This window comes from Siphateles boraxobius, unplaced genomic scaffold (assembly GCF_051911475.1).
Source record: "Siphateles boraxobius isolate OS27281-9 unplaced genomic scaffold, OSU_SipBor_1 46, whole genome shotgun sequence".
In the NCBI taxonomy this organism is placed as follows: domain Eukaryota; kingdom Metazoa; phylum Chordata; class Actinopteri; order Cypriniformes; family Leuciscidae; genus Siphateles; species Siphateles boraxobius.
In genome coordinates, this window is record NW_027509097.1 from 7,874,132 (window position 1) to 7,893,679 (window position 19,548).

Sequence of the window (19,548 nt, forward strand, 5' to 3'; positions counted from 1 at the left end):
AGTGGTGCACGTCTGAAAATCAACCATGCTATAGCAGGATGTGTTTAATATATGCATCAGAATTGCAGAAAAAAATCCAGAAATTACAACAGCAGCTTTTCATAAACATAATAACTTCCAAAACCACATTTCACACCAATTTACCTTACATTTATTCCTTTATATGGTTTCAGGGCACAGAATGAGTATAGTTCATTTTTTTTTTGCATGATGCAAAATAGAAAACAACAAGAAATGAGAAAATTACAATTCACATCAGAGTCTGAGTATGTTAACATTTGCATTCATTTCCTGATGGAATAAACTGAGGGGATATTTCAAGTCAAGATTTTTTGCATATGGCAGTGTCCCAGCAACATATGAAGGATAGATGCGGCTTGTGAAGGGCTTATGAAGGATGCGATAAATAGTAATTGTCGTATTATTCAGTGTAGTTCTTATTTTCTTAAATGGGTAAGAAATGTGTCTTGACGTTCTCTGAGGTTAGATGTCAGACTATTTAATTCATATTTCTCAAGGTAGCTTTATTTCCGAAATTCAATTTCTGGACAAGGGTGTTCCTTAAAGTCTTGACTACCAAAAGAAAAGTTATTGAACATTTTACCTATGAAAAAACACAACACACATTCAAGTTTGTGTGGGGTAAGTTGTCACAGCAGAAGGTGCCATTTAGACAACCTTTTGTAGGTTTGTCAGTTAAAATGAAATAGAAAACCAATTAAGAGAAAATTTAAAAAGCAATGCGTCACATATCAAATTGTTTAAACAAAATGTTTCTATAAAAAAAATACCCTTGTTCTGCGAATATGGTTTTGGTTAAAATCTTGCAATCAGTAAGATTATTTTTAAAGGAAATTAATACTTTTTATTGAGCAAAGATGTAATCAATTGATCAAGAGTGACAGTAAAGACATTCCCATTCCTAATGTTAAATGATGTCATTTATAATGTTTCTTGAGCACCAAAATCTGAATATTAAAATGATTTCTGAAGGATCATCTGATACTGAAGACTGGATTAATGGCTTTGCCATTATAGGAGATTACATTTTAAAATAAATCAAATTAGAAAGCAGTTATTTTATTGCACAATATTAGTGTTTTTATTTGATCGAATAGATGCAGCAGTGGTAAGAATATAAGAATTATTTCAAAAACATAAAAAAATCTTTATTCCAAACTTTTAAACTCTTGCAGGAATGTATGCGATTGTGTTCCTTATAGCAGAAATATAATATTTCAATTTTCATAGTCCCTAATTTAAGAGGGGTTTGAATGAGGTGTTTGAAACCAATATACAAAAACATTGCTAGAAAACAGACTTTTACTAAAATCTGGCCCTTTCATGTGTGACAACAAGTCCTGTACTCCCAATACCTGTTTCTATGTGACAATAATCCAATGAAATCTCCTCTATGCATTTTTCATCCAATTTAGTTGACATGACACGCACTTAGCAGGTAATGATAGAGTCTATGGGAAAACTGACATGTTTAATTTGAATAAAAGCATATTTTGCCTACTGCTAGACACTAGATTGACTATATCACAGATGCTCCATGCATTACTGCTTATAAAGTCGTCACAATAAATGACACAACGTCAGTAGATTTCTGAAATTACAAGAGAAGACATTCATCAATCATGACCCTCCATTCAAATAATTCTGTTGATTTATCTTGTGTATTTCCTGCAGCGTAACAACAGGGCATATCGGGAAGGATCATTAAGTTGGGAAATATTAATTAGGCCTCCAAGAACAATCACCTCATGCTAGTTTTTTTGAGGAAAAAAGTCTGTCAATAAAATAAATCTTTCCCTTAGCTCCCTCTACTAAACCCGACTGTCTACCTGTCAACTCGCTTTGTGTTTATTTGTGTCTACAGGCACATCAACAGGATGGAGAGCGACGAGAGAGAGAGAGAGAGAGAGAGAGAGAGAGAGAGAGAGAGAGAGAGAGAGAGAGAGAGAGACGGATCGTCTTGTCCTCTTGAGCTTCTATCTCACAGGCGTCTCCCGCAGGACCCCACATACTTATGGCCTCTTCACTGTCACTTAATTCATTACCGCAGAGGAAGGCAGACTGAGGGGACTCTATTAGACTAATTTAAGAGAAGAGGAAAGGTAGACGCTTTCCTAGTGGGTGAGCTGAATGAATCCCTTTCATTAGAACTGATTGATGGCTCTTCACCGTCACGCCATGGATGACTGGCATGAGGGCAATGACAGAAACACAGTGGCGAATGAGCCATTTGTCCATAAAAAGTGTCACTTCAGACAGGGGTGAAGGGAAATACATGAGCTGGTCACTTTAAGAATAGAGCTGCCCTGCTCACTCAGATATATGACAAACTGCCCTTTTCAAAATGAAGTTAGCCTCCAACACTGCTCGCCCTGTGCCTTATTTGAGTAACATAAAAAGATCCCAACGGAAATATGATATATAGGCCTAAGCAGAATAAATAATTTTGTGGACGAGGGTAAATATATGTAAAGTCTAATTACATGTAACCTGAACACCAGATTGTGACACCTATCACTAGTCCATTATACAGTCATCTTTTTTTGAGCTGCCATAAAAGTACCACATACAATACATTATATTCCTTTAAAGGCATACAATAGCTTTGTACTTTAAAATCTGCTGCATTTAAAATACACGCAAGAACCTATGATGTCTAATATGGCAAAAGCTTCTTCAGGTTACATTAATCAGAAGTGCTGTTTGCACCACAACATAGAAGAATAGCCATTTCCCACAGGCCATTTCCCTCCTGAACAGTTAACACTCCTCCCAAGGCATATGCCTGTAAGTGCAATACTCCCACTGTTTAGTGCAATATCCCACAACTCAGGTGATACTTATATGTAGATTTATTTATTTATAATATTCAAAACACTGTAAATAGGTTCATAATCTGTAAATCTGAAAATGTCTATTCTGACTAAACCCAACTGTGATAGTTTTATTCTCATATATTTATACTTTCATTTTTTATTCTTATAATTTGTAGTATTATGTTTCATGTTGTATTTGTATATGTCCACTGGAAGCCTCAGTACCAAAACAAATTCCTTGTGTGTGCAAGCACACTTGGCAATAAAGCTCTTTCTGATTCTGATTCTGATTCTGATTCTGAAGAAATTGTACACAAACATCTGTTACATCAGTGACTGAAAATGCGAGATCTAAAAACAGCCGTATTACTTCAGAGAATGTGGAAAATAGCACACTTTTTAAATCTTTTTTTTTTCTCTCATTTAGTTCACTTTCAATTATGGGAAAATGGCAGCAAAATAATAACTCACTAAAAGCATGAGAGCAACATCAGGGAGAGAAAACTATGACAGAACTTTCCTTTTTGTGTAGAGCTACACAATTTGGTCAAAAAGAAAGTTGCACCTTAACTTAAATATGATAAGAATAATATAATCCAGAGAGCATGTATGATAAGCTGGAACATAAAGGACAGATGCAGGCCTACATCTTTCATTTGAAGATCATGAATTAATATTGCACTAATCAAATTTGTTCACTGAATTTTCCTGTATAATAAAACATGTCTGTTGATTAGATATGTCTTCAACAATCTTTTAAAATTCTGATACCACCCTATTTCTGTGATTTTCTCAAGATGAGATATTGTAAAGTACGAAAAACCAACGAACAGCATAAAACTGAAAAACACAAAATGTTCTAGTGCTACTGTCTGTTTTCCCTCCAAAGTTATCTCACTTCCTGGATAATGATGTCAATAAGAATCGCATTTACAAAGATGAAAAAGTGATATTGAGAGGGGGGAAACACGTTTTAAATCACTACCATTTCTAAGACAATGTGACAAGACAACATGTATTTAATTACACATTACAAAATCTGAATTAATGCTGCCTTCACGTGCTATCAGAAATTTCCAACTTCCCACTTCTGAATGCGTGATTACGACCTTGTCGCATTCAAATTTTTATTTAAAAGGCCACGTTCATGTGCAGTTTTTTAACTAGGAAACTAGAATTTATTATGATTCCGATAGCACGTAAATCTTAAGCAAAAGGCTGTAATCGTGCGCCCTCTCGTGTTTCATAATAAAAACGCGGACTTTAAATTGATTTTTTTTTCAGTCTATGCTTTCAACGCATGCTGATGACGTAGTTCATACGCGCCGCTGTTTATGTGAGTTGAAATCATTGAAACTCGGAATGTTGTGATACGATCTTTTTAGTGTATTATGGCTCGTTGAATGTATACGTAAATTAAACTGATGGACATTATTTGAGCGACCATTCTGTATTCGAGTTTGAATCCGAGGTATGACGATAACAAAAATGCTAAACTGCTATATAGAATACTAAGTTATGTGCCTTAAAACACTTTATGTTACAGGCTGCTTATAATGAGGATAAATGAAGATACATTACTGGAGGGGGGAAAGGTTGTATTGGTACCTTACAATGCAGATCATGTTCCCAGGTATTTATTAATGGATCCAGTATCTGATCTCGTGTTTGGTGGTTGTAGTGTCAGTTCATTCTAACCTAATCTTCCCCGTATTTTCAGGTATCATCAGTGGATGTGCTCTCCTGAACTGCAGAAGCTGACTGCATCAGAGCCTCTGACACTGGAGCAGGAGTATGACATGCAAAGAGACTGGAGAGAAGATGATGACAGTGAGCTTCCACCTTACACATGCACATTTTTCCTGTTAGTGTCCTGTTGACGTTCAAGCAGATTGTCAGTATTACCCCTTATATGTTTCTATTATCATTCAAATGCATTTTTTTTCTTTTCTCACAGAGTGCACCTTCATCATTTTGGATAAGCAGAAATGGGCAGATCCGAGTGTACCGGAGCAAGAGTGCATGGTTGGAGATGTCAACATTTTCCTCACTGACCCAAGTGATCCTTCCCTGGCTGAATTGGAGATTATGATTGCAGGTTATAAAGGTTCCAGTGCTTTTAATACATTCAGATTGACTGTGATCTTTAAGTAACATTAAGTCATTTTTAGTGCCCTGCTACAGAGGAAAGGGACTTGGGAAAGAAGTAACACGCATGATGATGTGCTATGGTAGGATGAAGCTGATAAAAATCTATTATTAATATTATTAGTAGTAACTGCTCTATATATGTACAGTGGTTTTTTACTTTTGGTGATTTGCCTCAACAGGTATCCATAAACTTGGAATTCGAAAATTTGAAGTCAAAATTGGTTTGGATAACAAAATAAGCATCGCCATGTTCAAGAAATTCCACTTCCGAGAGGTGAGAATGAATGGACTAAATTTAAGAATTATTCAACTCCCTAAACATGTAGTATTATGTGACACCTGAAGACTGGAGTACAGCTAAAAAATTAAGCTTTGCCATCACAGGAATATATATATATTGCATTAATGTTTTGTCTCTGCAGCTCTCCGTCAGTGAAGTCTTTCAAGAGGTCACTCTTGGGGTCACTGTGAACGAGGCTTTACAGAAGCATGTGTTTGGAAACATGGATTTCATGCTGCAGAGAGAGTATGGGAAGGCCCGGGACAGTAGACAGGCAACATTCACACCATTATCTCTGTGAATATACAGTCTTGAAATAGAAATATGGTTAAAGATTTGTAGAAGGCTCTATGTAAAGAAAAAAGCCCTACGGTGCACCTCAATATGAAATATTAATCATTTATTGTGTCAAAGAAAGCTGAAGTTCCTTTAGTAGGTGACATCTTTTAATGTTTATCGCATTCTTAAACTGTATGTGTGGCAAAATATTTCTGAATTTTTTTAAATTCAGAATTAAATGTGATGACGCAAGTCAGCACAACCAGACATTCAATACTGTATCATTGTAATTGTTATTATTGTATTGTGATTTTAACCTCTTAAGGCATGGAAATCAAAAAAGCATACTGTAAACTCAAATCTAAACCTTTTAATCGACATATTATTTGCATACCGCATGTTGTTTTAAAAATAATTGATGTTGAAAAAAATAGATATAAATTATATTTGTTGTATTTTTGTTGCTTATAATATTATTGTAGTTCTTTGTGAGTATATACAAGATACTTATGAAACAGTTTGTATCTTAGGTCAGTTATTTGTGTTGTAATCAATTTATGACATTTATCATCCTTGCAACAAAAGTAGTCTTGAAAACAAGTTTGTGGTCCATTAATGCTTATAATAAATAATGTTACTGGTTTTATGACCTCAATGATATGTTTCTTTAAAAAGCTGATTCCAAAATGATTCTAATGTCCTGATAAAACACTTACCTAAATATAGAGAGCTGGGTTCGATTTTGCTTTTACTACCTGTAGCACAGGGACAGCAAACGTGTGAGCTAATCAAAATCGTTCAAATCTTTTATTATAAGATGCTGTGAAACAGTATTACAAAAGACTCCAAAGGTTGCACATATTATTATTCATCAACTGTTTCATGAAGTCCTTAACTTAATTTTCCTTGCTATTTTGGCAGTTAAAGACATACAAGCAGGATTTCCATTCACAGACTGGTCCATAGTTATCACATGGATTATTACAGTTATTAAAAAGATGCAGTAATGGGGGAAAAAAAACAAAAAAACAATTCCATAGGAATTTCTGCAGACAGGTCTGTGACTTGGTCCCATTGTGTTGCCTGAAAGGCTCAGATCCACAGCAAGATGGATCATTATCAGAGACAGTCTTATGTTCTGAAATCAGACATTTTCTGAATGACCTGCTGCACGACCTCCAGACCCTGTGCCCACCTCACAGTCTCCTCAAAGTGAATGTTGAGTGGAACACAGAACGCCTCCTTCCTCAGTTCAGTCAACTGACAAACGGCTAATACGCTTGATACCCCCACAATTAGCAGGAGAAGGAGTTTTATGAGCAGAGAGAAGAACAGGGAGCAGATGGAGCGCTTGGCCTTGGGCACAGACTCTGACGCAGTCTTTTTACCTGTAGTGAAGGTAGTGTAGAGCGTACAATCAAAGCATCAAACAAACATTTTATTATCATTAATGTACAAATGTTTGTGGTTAGTAAGATATTTTTTAAAGAAGGTAGTATTATTGTTCGAAAGTGACAGTAAAGTATATTTGTATGTCAATGTGGCGTTTTTTAATATCCTTTAAGAATAAACCATGTGCAAAGTCATAAGTCAACACCATTGCTGAGTATTTTCTCATTAAAACTGCAGTGGAAAAAGACAGTCTCAAAAACACAGTTTGAAATCATATATTAATTACAGTTACGTGTCCAACGTAGTAGAGAGCGATACATAAAACACACTACCACTCTGATAAATCGACTTGTAGATGAGCCTGTATGAGTGAGTGGAGGCGGGGCTCATATTCATATTCTGTATAAACGAAATGATGCAAGGGTGTAGTTATATTCAAGCTATTTTAAGACATGAATATTATTTTTCACTGGATGTTGTTTTGGTGATGAAAGATTAGTTTTAAAGGATACAATTACTGACTGCAGGGGGACTTTAAAATAAATCCTGACAAATGTATCATGGTTTCCACAAAAACTGTTTTAAACAATAATAATAATAATAAGCAGTGTTTCCTGAGCACAAAATCATCATATTAAAATGATTTCTGAAGGATCATGTGACACTGAAGACTGAAGTAATGATGCTGAAAATTCAGCTTTGCATCACATGATAGATTACATAATATTTCACAATATTACTGTTTTACTGTATTTTTTAGCAGCCTTTGTGAGCATAAGAGAATTGTTTCAAAAGTCTTACTGACCCCAAATGCCTCAGCATTTTATAAACATCAAGTAGTGAGTATATGGTGTAAAGTGATGGAGTCTCATGCCATGCAAGATAAATTGTACCTTGATTTTGAGCAGCTTTCTTTTTCTTCTCTTCCTTCTTCTTTTTCTGTAGTTCTTGTGCAGCAAGAGCAGCCATCTGAGCTTGATACTCCTTTCTCTTCCTCTCTTTCTCTTCTGCCTTTTTCTTTTTCTGTTCTTCTCTTTCCCTGGCCTCCTTTTCCCTCTGCTTAGCTTCTTTTTTCATTTCTTGTTCTATAAGGGAATAAAACTAAATATAAACTTAATTCATAATTTTCATCATTAATAATAAATAAAAAATGTACACAAATAAAATGTATTAAAAACAAAGAACAGTTATTATGTAAAATGTGGAATAAATATTTAGCTAGATATAAATGCAAATACGGAGAGAAAATTCTAAACTGAATTCGCCATGAAATGGAAATTGTGATAGTCTTTTCTTCCCTATTGTGATGTATATCCGAGTGAAACGGCTTCTCAAACAAGAAAAACAATTAGAGCGGGACTTGATTTTGACCATTGGGAATTGATTGGATGGTGGTGGTTTGCTATTGCTGTGATGTCATGTGAGTGTCCCGCCCTCGCACCAGTAAACATGTTATTAGAGAAGAGAAGAAAAGAGGTCGCTGCTTGCAAGAGGGAGGGGAAGTTATTTTGATTAAAGATTATGAGTACATGAATTTAAAAAAAAAAGATGTGCACAGATTTATAATAAATGCTGTAATATTCCATTAAAAAAAGAATGGTTAATTTTGATTTCATGGTGACTTTAATGTTGTGCTCAAATTAGAATGCTCATAATATCATTTGTAATACGAGAAAATATAAAACTGAGAAAAAAAAAACCTACAAAATACATTTAAAGCTGTACATGTATTGGATTCCCTACCTCTCTCTTTTAACATTCGACGTTCTCGTTCCTTATCTGCTTCTTCCTGCAGTACCTTCATGTGCTGGAGAACCTGGACATAGACAAAACCAAATCATTTGTGAATATAGTAGTAATGCATAATAATTTGTGAATTTTGTTCATTTGGAATTGTTGCAAAACTTTGACTATGTGGTAAATAAGCTTGTTTTATACTGTAAAATACTGATCTCTAACATTTTTGCATCTTAACACTTTACTCACCCTCGATGCACACTGTTTGCATTGCTTCTCATCCAAGCAATCGCCTGCAGCCTTGGCCAGTGTTGACTCTAATGGGTTATCCTTCAGATCCAGCCATTTTAGACTCTACAACAGACAAATTTCCTCCATTACCAAATGATACTGATAAGTACAACATAAGTCAGCAAATGGCATGATATAATATTACAGAGGACGTTTGAGGCCATGACATTCCAAATGCACCTTGAGTTGTGAGAAGCCGACGGGAAGCTGTTTCAGTTTATTGTTGTATAAATCCAGGTGCTGGAGATTAATGAGTTGTCCGATTTCTTCTGGTAAGCATACAAGCTGGTTTTTGCTCAAGTCAATTTTGATAAGGTGAGTCAAGCTACAGAATTCAGGCTGGTGGTGAGGTAACAAAAACAGCACAAATCATTAAAGAAAGCACAACTTACAAAAAATCCATCTGTTTTTTTAAAAATTATTATTATTTATTTGCAGTTGTTACTTACAGTCAGGGTCGTTAGATTATTACAGGACAGATCCAAAAACGTTGCCTTCGGAAAGGCAGCCTGCACAGAAAACAATTATTTTAGTTTTCAATGTTTTTCACACACTATACATGTACATGCTGAATGAATACAATTAAGCTAAAGAGGAGAATTAAACCTTTCTAAAAAAAAAAATCAAAAAAAAAAAAAATCAAGGTACACTCATGGTAATTGTAAAGTTAGACTACTTACCAGCTCCTTGACTGGCACTTCTGTAAGGTTACTGAGACTCAAATCAAGCTCATTGCCATCAATTTTGTCTTTAATGTTTTCAACTTTGCCTTTAATCATGTTGATGTGCTGCTCCTCACTGTAAATTGAATACAAATATACGTATGTTCAGCAATCAATGCCACTAACGCATTCACGTGGAAGCAAGTTTTGACAGCTAAGTTAAAGGTAAAATAAGAGAGTTTTCATTGTTAAAGTTATCGTAAAACAGCAGCTTTATGATATTATGTCTATTGGTAATGAATGAAAGTTATCACCTTGTTACAGACGGTAAGAAACAGTCCAGACCCACTGCAGTGATGTAGTTGAATCCAATGAGTTCACAAATAATTCGCACTTGCAATGGGTGAAAATCCACGTCATTGCTCGCGCATGACAGGAGGCGCAGCTGAGTGACTGCGTGTCTCGACTCTGGAAGGGCGCCCGCTGTGAGCGCCACCTGTCGTCTGGAGGTCATAGCGCTTGTTTGTAGGCCACTACATAGACATCATCTATGCGCCACTAGGCCTGCTCGTGCATCCATTAGTCTTTCAGAAATTCTTGATTCTATAAATAATTTAAAAAGTAGGCTAATAAATCCCCAGGTACTGATGGACTATCTGCAGAGCTTTATAAAGTATTTAGTCAAAAATTAGCACCTTTTTTACATAAAATGTTTTTAGAGAGTATTGTGAAAACCAAGCTTCCTCCCTCTTTATGTCAAGGGCTAATAACTTTGATTCCTAAGCCCAATAGAGATCCCCTTCTATTAGAAAATTGGCGCCCGATTTCTTTATTGAATACCGATTATACAATTATTGCCTTAATTTTAGCTAAGAGGCTAAAACTTACTCTTAATAATATAAATGAGTGCCAATCAGGTTTTATGCATCAAAGACATATTTCTAATAATATACGCTTGATTTTTGACTTGTTAGATTATTCAGACCTTATCTCTACTGATAGTTTTATCCTCTTTCTTGACTATTATAAAGCATTTGATTGCTTAAGCCCTGCACAGATTGGGTTTCGGTAATTTTTTTTGCAAATGTATTAAAATGCTTTACTGTAATGGTAATAGCTCTATCCGCCTCAATAATGGCACCTCTCCTAGGTTTTTTTTAAAGTGTGGTGTAAGACAAGGTTGCCCCATTTCCCCATATCTTTTTCTAATAGCTACACAATTTTTAAATTTACATATTAAAGAGAGCCCTGTGAAGGGAATTTCTATTGCTGTACGGAATTGTTTATTAGCCAACTGGCAGATGATACAGCATTGTTTCTAAGAGATGTCTCTCAGATCCCAATTGCTTTAACCTCTCTTCAGTCTTTCTCTAATGCATCTGGCCTTTTGCTTAATGTTAATAAATGCGAATTACTCCCGATTAAAAAATGTGCTGCAACCTCTATCTCAAACATTCCCATCAAAGAAAGTGTCACCTATTTAGGAATAAAAATAATAAAAGATTCTAAAATAAGATGTCAGATGAATTTTAGTTCAGTTGTGGAGAAAACACAAAAAAAATTTAACTTTTGGTTGTTAAGAGATCTATCTTTGAAAGGCAGAACTCTGCTTACTAAAGCAGAAGGGATTTCCCGCTTACTATGCTGCTCAGTCTTTATTTGTGGATAAATCTACTTGCAAGTTGACTGATGTAATGTTGCTCAAATTTCTTTGGAAAAATAAAACTCATTATATTAGAAAATCAGTTCTTTTGAATTCTTATAATAAAGGTGGCTTAAATTTCATTGATTTTGATTCTCTTAACAATACCTTAAAAATTAATTGGCTTAAACGTTTCCTTCACAATCAATCTTCTATTTGGAGTATAATCCCAAGATATATCTTTTCTCAATTAGGAGGTATACATTTTCTTTTAATGTGCAATTATTCAGTTTGTAAACTTCCTGTCAAACTTTCCAATTATCATCAGCAGATGCTTATGGCTTGGAGACTTATTTACAAGCATAATTTCTCGCCACACAATTTATTAATTTTGAACAACTGTAATATTCTACATAAGAGGAAATCTTTATTTCTTGAAAACTGGTTCAATAATGGAGTGATGTTAGTAAACCAACTATTTGATAGTGAAGGTAATTTATTTAATTATTCCGATTTTGTTTCAGGATACCAATTCCCAGTATCTAGTAAAGAATTTAATATAGTTTTCAAGGCCATCTCTTTGGAAATCTGTATGCTGTTTAGAAACAATAATAGTTCTACAGTGACTTCTGTTTATCCCCCTAGTCCTGAATCTACTGTGGTTGGTTCTATTTGTTTTACAATGCATAAAACCAATTATAAAATAAGGTCGTTATTTTTGGACCCTGTTACTTCAATTCCTTCCTCCATTTCTTATTGTAATAACCTTTTTGATGATATTAAATGGTCATATGTTTGGTCACTTCCTCAGAAATTCTTTCTAACAAATAAAGCTAAAGAAATATCCTATAAAATTATTCAAAGATTTTATCCAGTTAAATACTTTTTAAAGAAATTTAGAAGTGATATTGATACTTCCTGCTCTTTCTGTGAAGCCTCCTCTGAAACTGTTGATCATTTGTTTTGGGAATGTCTTTTTACTCGGTCTTTCTGGAATAATATTGATGCTCTGATTGTCCAAAAGGTTTGTTGTAACTTTTCTTTATCATATAGACACATTCTTTTTGGGTTTTATATCAAAGTCAAGAATCTAATTAATGCACGTTTTTTTATAAACCTTCTTTTACATATTGGAAAGTTTCATATCCATAAATGTAAATACATGAAAAGTAAACCCCACTTCAGCTTTTTCAAAGAAGAATTGAAGATGTATTTAAATACAATTTCAACTTCTGTTAACAAGAAAGCAATGAAAACATCCAGAATTTGTGCCATGTTTAATATTCTCCCTTAATGCTTTTTTTTGTGTGCCCTCTTCTCTTAATCTTTTTCCTTTTTTTCTCTCCTTTAAATTTCTTTCACATTTCCTCTCTTAATTCTGAACCATAATTTCTGTTTTGTTTTGAAAGATTGTTTATATTTCTTATATGTATCGACTTGTTCTGTTGGTTAATATTGCAATAACAAAATTAAAAAAAATAATAATAATTAAAGCTGCAAGCAGCATTTAGCGGTGTTCAAGCAGTTAAGGCAGTTAAGGCAGTTAAGCTCAAAAGCATCAAAAGACATTAAGTTTCATGTAGCAAGCATGAAACACTGACATCATAGATGGAATAGACCTTGTTTTAGCATGATTTACCATGATATACAAAATTTTAGCGTGATTTTTCATGATTTACCATGTTCCAGTATGATTTACCATGAATCTAGCATGATTTACCATAGTTTACCATGATATACCAAGTTCTAGTATGATTCACCATGATTTACCCTGCTCTAGCATGGTTTACCACAATTGAACACATTCTAGTATGATTTAATATGATTCTAGCATGATTTATCATAGTTAACCATGATTTACCATGTTATAGAATGATTTACCATGATTTACCATGTTATAGAATGATTTACCATAATATACCACATTCTAGAATGATTTACCAGGATTGTAGCATGATTTACCATGATTCATCACATTGCTAGCATGATTTGCCATGATACTCCATGTAATAGTATTATTTACTATGATTTACCATGTTTCTATCGTGATTTACCATGATTTACCACATTGCTAGCATTGATGTGAAGTGTCAATAGCCATGAAGTGATAAACTGACAAAAAAATGATTGTCTTATAATAGTTAACATGGAAAAACAGGTTTGCTTTAGTGTAGAATAGTGATGAAAATCAAGTCTGTCAAAATGAAACTGAGCCAATAAGTGGTCTTCTACTGCCCTCTGCTGGCCATTATACTTATTAATAAAGTGTTTTCACAGGTATCTTATTTAGACATATGCTTACACACACACACACACACACACACACACACACACACACACACACACACACACACACACACACACACACACACACACACACACACACACACACACACACACAAACACACAAAGACAAATGTTGTTGTTGATTTTTTCAATGCTATTGGGATGTGTCATTATGAAAATATACTTTAATGGTCTATAAGCATTTCACATAATGTCTTTGTAATATATTAATCCGATTATTCAGCATTTATTCAGAAATATAGGACTACACACACACATTCTGTTGTAGATACAGACATTTGAACTATGTGATGGAAAAAAATGTTTACTGCAAGTCTCCTTCAGGATTCACATTTCTCAATGTGCCACAATAGTCAGTAGCAATACTTCAATAGATGAATTTTGACTAAATGTGAGTGTAAATGTTAAAATAGTGATTTTATAAAGTCTAAATAACAGTTATAGAATTATATTAGTTAGTAGCATGACAAAATGACTATTTTAAACAGCAGGGGGCAGTAGAATACCACTTATTGGCTTAATATGCCATTATGTTATAACTTTAACGTTTTTAACTGTTATAGATGCATTATTTCTTATCTTATTTAGAGTCACATGTTCTGACTTGTTTTTAAGAAGATCTGAGCATTCATTGAAGATATATAGGCTTTCTTGGTAAAGGCTTCATATTGAAGTGACCCTATTATAGCCATCCAAATGAAGAAGTTATAACTTTTCTGATAATTATTGATCTAGAGAGTCCAGAGAATTGTACTGCACTGGTTTTGAACATTATGATATGAACATTACATGATAATAAATGCAAAACACCATTTACAGCAAATACAGGCAATTTGCCATAGGAAATACATTGTTTCAAAGCTTTTTAAAAGTTATAGCGCCACCTATGGTCCGATCTCCATAAAATTTGGCATGGTTTTTAAGGATGTTATGTCACATATGCTCACCAATTTTTGTGAAGTTCTGAGTTTTCGTATAGGATTTATAGGCTTTTGACTATATTTTGCCACGCCCATTTTATAAATGACCCTGTTATAGCCAACCAAATGCCAAATTTCAACTTTTTTTTGATAATTATTAATCTAGAGAGTCCAGAGAATTGTCCTAGACTGGTCTGGTTCCGATCGGGCGAAAAACCAGGGACTAGTTCGCAAAAGTAGGTTTTTAACATATTCGTGAATATTTAATGAACGGTTTGATTGACAGCAATGGTTCTAGAGGCAAAGTTGTTCATCATTAGGAGATCTATCAAATGATATGCATTTTGTGGGGATGTGTGCAACACCACGTGATTACAGAGCCGTAAAACTCGTTAGCGCCAACTAGTGGCCGATTTCTTTCAAAACTCTTACAGACCTCTTGGGCCATGAGTCGAACATGCCCATTGAGTTTCGTTCCGATTGGCCTCCGTTAACCTCGTCTCACAGGTGCTCAAACTTTATTGGCCGATGGCGGCCATGTTTTTTGAGATACGCCAATATCCTTTTACACATACATGGGGCCTTGGACCAAGACACTGCATACCAATTTTCAGGTCAATCGGACTAACGGTCAGGTGGCCACACCCCCTTTTATGTTTTTTTAATGTTATAGCGCCACCTAGTGTTAGATCGACGCGGTTTTTTTACTGTGACCTCAAAATCAACTCATTCACATGTGTACCGAGTTTGGTGAAGCTATCTCATTTACTTCTTGAGTTATAGCCATTTTAGTAAAATAGAATCCGCCCACAACATTCATTTTGCGCCCTCTAGCGACAGTTAATCAAAATTTCAACTTTTTTTTGATAATTATTGATATTCAGACTCCAGAGAACATTTTGGCACTGGTTTGGTTCCGATCGGGCGAAAAACCAGGGACTAGTTCGCAAAAGTAGTTTTTCGACAAAATTCAAAATGGCGGAAAATCTATCATGGCGGAAATGAAATCGGAGATATACATTTTTTAGTTCTGGTTTCCAGCTTTCCAGTGATATAAGACACTTGAGTCTACGACATACGGTCTAGGAGTTATGAGCAGTTTCGCGCAATTGGTTGCTATAGCGCCACCTATAGGCCAATCGGGCTCATAATTTGATAACCTCTCCTCGATTTTTGTACTACCATCTGACAAAGTTTCAAGTCTCTAGCACTTACGGTTTGGTCTGCACGATGCGTTTTAGCGGAGAATAATAATAATAATTAAAGCTGCAAGCAGCATTTAGCGGTGTTCAAGCAGTTAAGGCAGTTAAGGCAGTTAAGCTCAAAAGCATCAAAAGACATTAAGTTTCATGTAGCAAGCATGAAACACTGACATCATAGATGGAATAGACCTTGCTTTAGCATGATTTACCATGATATACCAAATTTTAGCGTGATTTTTCATGATTTACCATGTTCCAGTATGATTTACCATGAATCTAGCATGATTTACCATAGTTTACCATGATATACCAAGTTCTAGTATGATTCACCATGATTTACCCTGCTCTAGCATGGTTTACCACAATTGAACACATTCTAGTAGGATTTAATATGATTCTAGCATGATTTATCATAGTTAACCATGATTTACCATGTTATAGAATGATTTACCATGATTTACCATGTTATAGAATGATTTACCATAATATACCACATTCTAGAATGATTTACCAGGATTGTAGCAAGATTTACCATGATTCATCACATTGCTAGCATGATTTGCCATGATACTCCATGTAATAGTATTATTTACTATGATTTACCATGTTTCTATCGTGATTTACCATGATTTACCACATTGCTAGCATTGATGTGAAGTGTCAATAGCCATGAAGTGATAGACTGACAAAAAAATGATTGTCTTATAATAGTTAACATGAAAAAACAGGTTTGCTTTAGTGTAGAATAGTGATGAAAATCAAGTCTGTCAAAATGAAACTGAGCCAATAAGTGGTCTTCTACTGCCCTCTGCTGGCCATTATACTTATTAATAAAGTGTTTTCACAGGTATCTTATTTAGACATATGCTTACACACACACACACACACACACACACACACACACACACACACACACACACACACACACACAAAGACAAATGTTGTTGTTGATTTTTTCAATGCTATTGGGATGTGTCATTATGAAAATATACTTTAATGGTCTATAAGCATTTCACATAATGTCTTTGTAATCTATTAATCCGATTATTCAGCATTTATTCAGAAATATAGGACTACACACACACATTCTGTTGTAGATACAGACATTTGAACTATGTGATGGAAAAAAATGTTTACTGCAAGTCTCCTTCAGGATTCACATTTCTCAATGTGCCACAATAGTCAGTAGCAATACTTCAATAGATGAATTTTGACTAAATGTGAGTGTAAATGTTAAAATAGTGATTTTATAAACTCTAAATAAGAATTATAGAATATTAGTAGTTAGTAGCTTGACAAAATGACTATTTTAAACAGCAGGGGGCAGTAGAATACCACTTATTGGCTTAATATGCCATTATGTTATAACTTTAACCTTTTTAACTGTTATAGATGCATTATTTCTTATCTTATTTAGAGTCACATGTTCTGACTTGTTTTTAAGAAGATCTGAGCATTCATTGAAGATATATAGGCTTTCTTGGTAAAGGCTTCATATTGAAGTGACCCTATTATAGCCATCCAAATGAAGAAGTTATAACTTTTCTGATGATTATTTATCTAGAGAGTCCAGAGAATTGTACTGAACTGATTTTGAACATTGTGATATAAGTATTATATGATCATAGATGGAACACACCGTTTACAGCCAATACAGGCAATTTACCATAGGAAATACATGGTTTTAAACCTTTTCAACTGTTATAGCGCCACCTATTGTCCGATCTCCATAAAACTTTGCTTGCTTGTTAATGATGTTATGTCACATATGCTCACCAATTTTTGTGAAGTTCTGAGTTTTCGTATAGGATTTATAGGCTTTTGAGTGTGTTTTGACACGCCCCTTCTTCTAAATGACCCTGTTACAGTGAATCAAAGGGCAAAGTTCAACTTTTTTTCAATAATTATTGATCTACAGAGTCCAGAGAATTGTCCTAGACTAGTCTGGTTCCGATCGGGCGAAAAACCAGGGACTAGTTCGCAAAAGTAGGTTTTTAACATATTCGTGAATATTTAATGAACGGTTTGATTGACAACAATGGTTCTAGAGGCAAAGTTGTTCATCATGAGGAGATCTATCAAACGATATGCATTTTGTGGGGATATGTGCAACACCACGTGATTACAGAGCCATAAAACTCGTTAGCGCCAACTAGTGGCCGATTTCTTTCAAAACTCTTACAGACCTCTTGGGCCATGAGTCGAACATGCCCATTGAGTTTCGTTCCGATTGGCCTCCGTTAACCTCGTCTCACAGGTGCTCAAACTTTATTGGCCGATGGCGGCCATGTTTTTTGAGATACGCCAATATCCTTTTACACATACATGGGGCCTTGGACCAAGACACTGCATACCAATTTTCAGGTCAATCGGACTAACGGTCAGGTGGCCACACCCCCTTTTATGTTTTTTTAATGTTATAGCGCCACCTAGTGTTAGATCGACGCGGTTTTTTTACTGTGTCCCCAGACTGTCCTCATACACATGTGTGTCAAGTTTGGTGAAGATATCTCATTTACTTCTCGAGTTATAGCCATTTTAGTAAAATAGGCTCCTCCCACAACGTTCATTTTGCGCCCCCTAGCAACCGGAAATCGAAAATTCAACTTTTTTTCAATGATTATTGATATTCAGACTCCAGAGAACATTTCTACACTGGTTTGGTTCCGATCGGGTAAAAAACCAGGGACTAGTTCGCAAAAGTCATTTTTTAACAAAATTCAAAATGGCGGAAAATCTATCATGGCGGAAATGAAATCGGAGATATACGTTTTTTAAGTTAAAAGTCCAGCTTTCCAATGATATAAAACACTTGAGTCTACGCCTTACGGTTTAGGAGTTATGAGCAGTTACGCGCAATTGATTGCTGTAGCGCCACCTATAGGCCAATCGGGGTCATACTCTCTGAACCTCTCCTCGATTTTTGTACTACCATCTGACAAAGTTTCAGAGCTCCAGCACTTACGGTTTGGGCTGCACGATGCGTTTTAGGGGAAAATAATAATAATAATAATAATAATAATAATAATAATAAAAATCAGTACAATTACAATAGGTTTTCAGCACTTCGTGCTTGAACACCTAATTAAAGCTGCAAGCAGCATTTAGCGGTGTTCAAGCAGTTAAGGCCTTTAAGGCCGTTAAGCACAAAAGCATCAAAAGACATTAAGTTTTATTTAGCATTAATTTAACCACTGACATAATAGATGGAAAAGACCATTTACAGCCAATACAGGCAATTTACCATAGGAAATATATGGTTTTAAAGCTTTTTAACAGTTATAGCGCCACCTATTGTCCGATCTCCATAACATTTTGCATGCTTGTTAATGATGTTATGTCACATATGCTCACCAATTTTTGTGAAGTTCTGAGTTTTTATTTATGATTTATAGGTTTTTGAGTGTATTTTGTCACGCCCATTTTCTAAATGACCCTGTTATAGCAAACCAAAGGACAAAGTTCAACTTTTTTTCAATGATTATTGATCTAGAGAGTCCAGAGAATTGTCCTAGACTGGTCTGGTTCCGATCGGGCGAAAAACCTAGGACTAGTTCGCAAAAGTAGGTTTTTAACATATTCGTGAATATTTAATGAACGGTTTGATTGACAGCAATGGTTCTAGAGGCAAAGTTGTTCATCATGAGGAGATCTATCAAATGATATGCATTTTGTGAGGATGTGTGCAACACCACGTGATTACAGAGCCGTAAAACTCGTTAGCGCCAACTAGTGGCCGATTTCTTTCAAAACTCTTACAGACCTCTTGGGTCATGAGTCGAACATGCCCATTGAGTTTCGTTCCGATTGGCCTCCGTTAACCTCGTCTCACAGGTGCTCAAACTTCA

The 19,548-nt window shown here is 35.1% G+C and overlaps 2 protein-coding genes across 4 annotated transcripts; one reads left to right on the plus strand and one right to left on the minus strand.

The window, feature by feature from the left end:
* Nucleotides 1-4,132: 4,132 nt before the first annotated feature.
* Nucleotides 4,133-6,188, plus strand: nat9 (N-acetyltransferase 9). Of its 2 annotated transcripts, none has more exons than XM_077200555.1 (7): nt 4,133-4,308; nt 4,384-4,470; nt 4,558-4,667; nt 4,795-4,935; nt 5,009-5,068; nt 5,168-5,262; nt 5,411-6,188. In XM_077200555.1, the coding sequence occupies exons 2-7, from the start codon at nt 4,394-4,396 to the stop codon at nt 5,567-5,569; spliced, it is 642 nt and encodes a 213-aa protein (XP_077056670.1). In that variant the 5' UTR covers nt 4,133-4,308; nt 4,384-4,393; the 3' UTR covers nt 5,570-6,188. The 2 variants fall into 2 exon arrangements, with proteins under 2 accessions (XP_077056670.1, XP_077056671.1); XM_077200556.1 differs by having other exon boundaries at nt 4,133-4,173.
* A 147-nt stretch (nt 6,189-6,335) lies between these two features.
* lrrc59 (leucine rich repeat containing 59) lies at nt 6,336-10,094 on the minus strand. Of its 2 annotated transcripts, none has more exons than XM_077200549.1 (8): nt 9,944-10,094; nt 9,648-9,765; nt 9,417-9,476; nt 9,148-9,306; nt 8,926-9,030; nt 8,683-8,755; nt 7,833-8,024; nt 6,336-6,935 (listed from the first exon to the last, which is right to left on the minus strand). In XM_077200549.1, exons 2-8 carry the CDS (start codon nt 9,744-9,746, stop codon nt 6,679-6,681), a joined length of 945 nt encoding a protein of 314 aa, XP_077056664.1. In that variant the 5' UTR covers nt 9,747-9,765; nt 9,944-10,094; the 3' UTR covers nt 6,336-6,678. The 2 variants fall into 2 exon arrangements, with proteins under 2 accessions (XP_077056664.1, XP_077056663.1); XM_077200548.1 differs by having other exon boundaries at nt 9,648-9,843; nt 9,944-10,043.
* Between the last annotated feature and the right edge of the window lie 9,454 nt (nt 10,095-19,548).